Source organism: Rosa chinensis, chromosome 3, assembly GCF_002994745.2.
Source record: "Rosa chinensis cultivar Old Blush chromosome 3, RchiOBHm-V2, whole genome shotgun sequence".
NCBI classification, from domain to species: Eukaryota; Viridiplantae; Streptophyta; class Magnoliopsida; order Rosales; family Rosaceae; genus Rosa; species Rosa chinensis.
Window position 1 is genome coordinate 37,556,279 of NC_037090.1, and position 7,398 is coordinate 37,563,676.

Genomic DNA, 7,398 nt, shown 5'->3' on the forward strand with positions numbered 1-7,398 from the left:
TATGTTGGAATGAGTGATAATATAGAGGTATTGGCTGGTAAGATCATAGGTTCTTCACCAGATTGACTCTGCTTCCGAGCTTCTTTATTAAAACGGTTCTTACCTGATAATGCCTTTCTACCGTTTCTATTTTGCTAATGATTGTGTGTTGTGATTATAGTCAGTTAAGGAAGATACATAATTGTCTTTAATGGGTACTCTTTATCCACAGGAAAATCCTGTTCTCTTGGTTGCACGTTCCACTGGTACTAAAAAATCATTAGGCTTTAATCTCTTCTTCCTCTCCCCCTTCAAATTCACCACCAAAGATGAAGGAAAAACTTCTTTGACGGTGGACGCCGTCATCAAGTATTGAGTGTGTTCCTCAGCGTCTCCTTCACCCTTTTCAGCCTCGCCGTCGTGTCCTCCAACTCCAGCAAGGCCTGCTGCTCCCTCAGTACGCCTTCAAAAGTGCTTCAGAAGAAGAAAGAAAATGGTGTCATAAATAGGTTCCGCTTCAAGAAGAACGGGTCGTCAACGAGTTGCTTATGCTTAACGACATCGCCAATGCAGCTGACGTCCTCCGTGGCAGAGATGACGTCGTAGTAGATGACACCGAATCAGAGATCGGTCTGGAGGAGCGAGTGCATCATCATCCGGTATAGGAACTCGAAGATCTGCAGCGGCAAAATCGCTTCGGTCTTCATTGATGATAGACTTAGTCCTAACCCTAGAAGAAAAACCAAGAAATTTGAAGCATCAGGTTTTTTTTTTCCTTGTTCTTTTAGCACTAGTACTACAATCATTCAACCGATGAACTCTATTGTTAGCTTCGACCAAACTCGAAAGAACAATTGAATTCAAGGATTAGATTGGAGGGTTTGGGCGATGAAGGTAAAATCACTGATATGAATCTAGTTTTAATGGTGAAGGTGAATTGAATTTTGGTTTTGATGATTTGGGTATTAAAGGTGAAGGGAAATCTGGTTTTGATGGTTTGCATGGTGGTGGGGATGCCTCTGGGATTACAGAGAGTGTGGGTTTGGGGAGATTGGGAGATGAGGGACAAGAGAGACACTTAGTAGTTGAAGACTGGTTTTGATGGTGAAGAGGATTGAGGGTTGGAAGTGAAGTAGGAGTAGATGGTTGGGTTGTGCTCATGGTGGCGGTTGAGTGGGGTGGTTGCTCTCATGGGGGTGGTTAAGTGGAGCTGCGAAGGGATCTGGGTTTTTGGGATTAGAGAAAGGATTGTAGGATTTAAGAGAGGAGGAGAGTAGTTTGAACATTTTGTTCAAATTGAGGGTCAAGTCTGAAAAGTGGGTCATGCTGTCGGGGCTAACTCAGCTTGTGACGTCATGTTTGGAGTCAATTTGAAATTTGGAGGCGGGTGATGGAAATTTGAAGTGCAGGGACCATCGTGATTAAAAAAATATATTAGAGACCAAACTGATGTTTGCGCTAAAGTTGGAGGGGACAAACTGAATTTAGTAATATTTAGTAAAATAAAGTCAAACTGAAATAACCAAAATATAAGCTTTAGTATTTAGACCACATTTGATTGAATAGTTGACCCAGCTCCTTATTGTTTGAAGAAAACCTCTGCTTCAATTGATTTTTTTTTTCAATGAAAAGCAAACATGAGATAACAAATACATGCTTGCATTAAGATTTCGACCAAAAGAAAGAGGTTAATTATATGACTTCAAACTAAAATTTTTGTTAATTATCATTTTTATTTTTTTCTCCCCCCAGCTATGCAGCTCTTTTGTGTGGACCATTATTATCACTAGCTCTTATATTCATTAGATTTCAAAAATTTCAGAAATTGCAATAGAAAATAAAAAAAAGAAAGGTTTGTGATGATTTTAAAATCTTTTATACTAGGCCATCCACTTCTTTTCTATTTATTTTATACAACAACATTTCTCTATTTTGTTTTTGTTTTTTTGGTTACTACCACAGAGATTAAGTAAAAACCCTTGCTTGATCAGAGCGAGTAAAAAAGAAAATAGTGTAACCATCTTCTTCTTTTATTTATAGAAAAGTCAATTGATGTGCACATAGTGTATGGTAAGTAGCTAGTATTGTATTAACATTACTATGTGATATAAATCTAATAGATAATCCACTGATAATAGGTTTTGGGACCTATGTTGCGCTCCAAAACAACTGACGAATGGAGGTCAATTGTAAACAATAAAATATGGGATTTACCAGAAGGAGAAAAAAGAATTTTGTCAATTTTGAAGTTGAGTTTTGATGAATTGAAACCTTCATCCTTGAAACAATGTTTTGCATATTGCTCGATGTTCTTCAAAGATTTTGATATTGAAAAGGATGACTTGATCCAACTATGGATGGCTCAGGGATGGCTTCACCCTTGTCCTAACAAAAGCCTAGACATGGAGGAGAGAGGTAATGAATATTTTACAATCCTATTGGCGAAGTCGTTTTTTCAAGACGCTAGAAAGGATTATGGTGGTAATGTTACCAAATGTAAGATGCACGATCTTGTGCATGATCTTGCAGAAAGTGTATCAAAATCAAGGAACTTACACTCACTTTTTCTCAGTGGAGAAGTCCTTGACCTTGAGAGCAACTTACTTAATTTTAAATCTTTACGTGTCTTAAATTTATACAATGCAGACATTATGGAGTTGCCAATTTCAATTGGGAAGTTGAAACATTTAAGGTATCTGAATGTTTTGAAAACAAGAATCAAAACATTTCCCAAATCAATTGGTCAGCTTTACAACCTGCAAACATTGAAAATAGCTTATCAGCTTGAAGAGTTTCCGAGAGAAATTGCAAATTTGATCAACTTGCGGCACATTTATTTTGGTAGATATGTGAAAGTTCCAAGTGGAATATTGGGACGGTTCACTAATCTTCGGTCATTACCTTTTCTCAAGGTGGGTAAAGAGACAGGTCCGAGAATTGAGGAATTGAGTGGTTTAAACCAGTTGCAGAACACCTTGTCTATTTATGGATTGGAAAATGTAAGAGATGGAGAAGAAGCGCAGAAAGCAAACTTAGTTGAGAAGAAACATATATGCAAGTTAATCCTTGAATGGAAGCTTGATAGGCCAAGCCACAATGTGGAGAATGAAGACGATGTACTAAAAGGCCTACGACCACATGATAGTTTGGAATTTTTGGCGATTCATGAATTCATGGGTGTTGAATTTCCATCATGGTTATTGCTAGCCAAGAATTTGAAACAGATTGAATTATTGGGCTGCAACAAATGTGAAGGAGTTCCAGTACTTGGGCACTTACCCAGTCTTAGTTGTGTTAAGATTAAGAGAATGGAGAATCTAACTTGTATGGGATCAGAGTTTTATGGTGATAACCATGTTAACTGTGGAAATGGATCAAGTAAGGAGGCCCGGCCTTTGTTCCCTGTTTTGAAAACATTGCATATTGAGGAGGCACAGAACCTGATTGAATGGATGGAAGCGCCAACAGAGGGAGGAACTAGGGTGGTGTTTCCTTGCCTTAAGAAGCTGACCTTGATTCACTGTGACCAACTGACAAGTGCTCCCAGTCATTTTCCATCTCTTAAGAGGTTGGTGATACAAGACATGGATAGTGGAGGCATGCCAATAGCAAGTATTCTAAGCAATCAACTCACCACTCTCACTTATCTCAGGTTATCCAATGTGGGGGGACTTACTTATCTGCCGGAAGGGATGTTGGAAAACAACAAGAATCTTGCACATTTACACATATCTTCATGTTCGGAGTTGACTCATATATCAGAAGGTTTTGAGCAATGTTGCGCATCTCTTTCTCATTTGTCCATACGGAATTGCAATAATTTGAGATATTTACCTGATGGGATACTCACATCTTCTCTTAAAACGCTGTCGTTGTGGCATTGTGACAATTTAAAGTACATCCCAGATGCTACATGCGGTGGTCTCACAACCCTTGAAACATTGAATGTGAGGAGGTGCCCCAAAATAACTTCCATTCCATTTTCACAAGGCCTCCCATCTCTCGGTGTATTAAGTATAGAAGACTGTCCCGAATTATCAAGCCTACCGGGTGGGCTGGAATTTTGCACCTCAATTCGGAGGTTGAGTATAACAAGGTGCTCTAAGGTACCATCCATTTCAATCGAAAGTCTAAGTACATCCCTCCAACAGTTGTGTGTAAGTAATCTAGACTTTCTTCCAATTTCACGAGGAGGCTTCACATCACTCCGTGACTTGGAAATCTGTTACTACGAAAGTGCACAATTTGGGCCAGAATTTAGTGCCTTTTTTCAAACCCTTGAATCTCTTCAAAAATTGAAGATATGGTGGTGCGATAATCTAGAAACTATTCCAAGTTCAGACAAGCTCACATCCCTCCGCAGCTTGGAGATTCGTTGGTGTCGTAAATTAAAATGTCTACCGGATGAGTTAGCAGCATCGTCACAGTCCTGCAGCCTCACCCGTTTGAAGGAATTGACAATTGGTGATTTCTGCGAGAAGCTCCATGCATTCCCGGCTTTTCAGGCTATACCACAGCTTGAATCATTATCCATCTGGGGATGGCGTAAGCTCAAGTCTCTCCCTAAACAAATTCAACACTTGCCTTCTTTAAGACATTTGGAAATAAATTCCTTTCAGGGAGTGCAGGCTATTCCAGAATGGTTGGGAAACCTTGCATCTCTTGAGGACCTGACTATTCGGTCTTGCAGTAGTCTGAAGTATCTACCTCCTGTGGAAGCTATGCAACGCCTCACCAAATTGAAAGAGATAAACATCCGCAATTGTCCCCGTCTAGAAGAAAGATGCACGGAGGAGAGTGGCTCAGAGTGGCCTAAGATTCGTCATATTCCATTAATCAAGAGTAAGACTTCTTTTCATCTATTACTAAACGAATTGTTAAATTGGGCCATTTGATTCTTCTCCTCTTTTCTTCTAATTTTAGTTAATCTGTCTATTAGTTTGAAAAGGCAAACTTAACTGAATAGTTTATACTTATATATATTCCTCTTTCTTGTTTTAATCTAGCACTGACCAAACTTCTTTTCTATTAGTTGAAGATATAAAAATCGAGAATTAACCAACATCGAGGCGAGTAAGGTATGTTCTTCAAACATGCTACCACCTGCCTTTTCAATGCATTAAACCCTTCACTTTCCTTATTACTTGGCAATGAACTCATATGAATCGTATTGACAATCCTTTTGTTTGTGTGGTTAATAGGAAGTATGAGGAGATCACACCACATGTTGAAGAATTGTGTTTCATAACAGATAATACATACACCAAGGAAGAGGTAAGTTTCAAATTTCATTTTCTCATCTTCGTAAGTGTTTTCCATTTCTCCCACGAATCTATAATGTAGTGCATAACAGATTGATACTTCTTGTCATTGAAAAGGTGTGTAAATGGAGGCTGATATACTTAAGGCCGTGAAATTTGATTTAGGCAATCCTACAATAAAGACAATTTTAAGGTATGGAGAAAGGAAGTCCTTCTTGCTATGCATTTATTCTGCTGAGTTTGATAAAGCATTGGACCCATTTATGTTTCTTTTCATTTGGGTTTGGAGGAGATTCAATAGAGTTGCTGAAGAGAGCAAAAGAGTAAGTTAGTCTCTTTATCAGTCTCTCTGTCTTTTCTATATCTATGTACTCACTATATCACGAGCAATTAAATTATATAAATAAATCCATTCAATATGTTGTTTTTGCATGGGCATCTAATTTGTTTTTGACAAACAATGGTTTTTGCTAAATTGGAGGAATAGCTGTTTTGCAAATAGAGTCCTGGTACTTCTCATGATCCGTAATTTCCCTTACATGGTTGTTGTTTACTCATTCCTATTGAGAATGTATAGCATAAGTATCGAGGATAGATAGAGCATGAATACATGCATACAAATTATGTTAATTTCCCTGAAAAGTTTATTACCGGGTGAAGTTTATAGATTGGTTTAGGTCTTTGTTATTGGGGATTGAAACTATAGGTAGAAGACACACACTTCCTACAACTTGGTGAAGTCCTTGGTAGTTGACATTATTACTTGAAAGCAATAGAGTAGGGTTAGGATAGTTTTCCATAGTACTACAACATCATTCAAAAATGGACTTCTTTGATTTGCAGGCTTTCCAAAACACCAGATGAGGAGTAGTTGAGTCAGCTAAACTGGTAGTGCCATCTCCCAAGTTCAGTTTGTTGCTCTGAATTGTCCTCCAAACCAGTGGTGTAACATTATTTGGCCAACTCTGTTTTCCATTGAGAAATCATTGTTATAGTGGAAGCTGTTGCATGGAAAATCTCTTGACAGATTGTAGTGTACAGGTGGACTCTTACAACCCATTTTTTGTGTTGCTCTATTTGTCCAGATAGAACTGAATATGTAAACCAACTCTTCTTATCCTAGCTCTTTGCAGCAAGAATTGGGGGACAAGGTTTTCGTCATTTTTGGCTCTGTTGTGCTAAAAGCAATTTATGCCATCAACTTGGACATCTTTGGATAGCAACAATGTGTGATGTCTGATGGATGATAGAAACAAGCTAATTAGTGAAGCAGGTAGCTTTCTTTGTCTTCTTTCTCTTCCGATTTCAAGAGTTGGTGCTCACAAAAATTGCCGATATTTTATGAACTTTTTGGTTTGTACCTTGCCAGATGCTCTGTAGTATTTGAGATTATGGCTGTCATGTACCCATAAGCAGTCATTTGGTGCAGGCAAAGGCGTTCTCAGAGCCCCAAAAAAATTCAGAGGTGAATTTTGAAAGAGCTTTTACTTCAGAGGTGAAGTTATAAGTTACTTCTCATTCTTAAGACATCCAAGTCATGAAGCCGCCATGTTCAATTTAGAAGTTTATGCAAATCCATGTCACTTGTTATATGAGGCATCAATTAGCTAAAATTTGTTTTTCTTTTTCTTCTTTCTTTTGCATTGATTAGTTCATTGACACGCACAGAAGAAAGCGAGTTTCTATGGAGGTTTACTTACATCCGTTTACGTTATAAGCACTAAGCAATCCCTTAACTTCATGAAGTTCCACACCAAGGCAAGGTAAGCTTTTCAAATTATTGGTTAATTTTGTACTGTCTCTTTAACAACTTTATAGGATTTATTCATATGTGAAAGAAAATAAATTATTGTTGGTCCTCATTGCTTTATTGTCCAATTGTTAAGGAACATACATTCCTCTCTATTTATACTTGAAGCCAAGTAACAATAAAAACCTACAACAAGATCTATCAACTTACTGCATGTGTTTTCAAATTGCTTGAAGGAAAATACATACAACTTAGTGAAGTTTCTATGTCATTCAATAGATTGTTGTCAAATTTGACATATTTATAGATTTTTCCCACCAAAAAATTAAGGACTTGCAGAATCAAAATTTTTAGTGGAAAGCATATACTATGAGAAAATCTATAACTTATTGACTCATCGGCTCACCC

The 7,398-nt window shown here is 37.8% G+C and overlaps 1 protein-coding gene and 1 long non-coding RNA gene across 3 annotated transcripts; both read left to right on the forward strand.

The window, feature by feature from the left end:
• The first annotated feature begins 2,285 nt into the window (after positions 1-2,285).
• On the forward strand, positions 2,286-4,874 carry LOC112194536 (disease resistance protein RGA2). Its single transcript, XM_024334762.1, has one exon. The coding sequence runs from the start codon at positions 2,286-2,288 to the stop codon at positions 4,872-4,874; it is 2,589 nt and encodes an 862-aa protein (XP_024190530.1).
• A 322-nt stretch (positions 4,875-5,196) lies between these two features.
• Positions 5,197-6,690, forward strand: LOC112191313. 2 transcript variants are annotated; one of them, XR_005807995.1, is made up of 6 exons: positions 5,197-5,253; positions 5,333-5,433; positions 5,530-5,563; positions 6,084-6,281; positions 6,364-6,513; positions 6,610-6,690. It is a non-coding gene; the product is annotated as an uncharacterized LOC112191313 (long non-coding RNA). The 2 variants fall into 2 exon arrangements; XR_002932913.2 differs by having other exon boundaries at positions 5,358-5,433.
• The last annotated feature ends 708 nt before the right edge of the window (positions 6,691-7,398 follow it).

What these genes read in the sequence shown, in the direction of transcription:
- LOC112194536 (XM_024334762.1), top strand. Translation starts at nt 2,286, where the DNA reads ATGTTCTTCAAAGATTTTGATATTGAAAAGGATGACTTGATCCAACTA.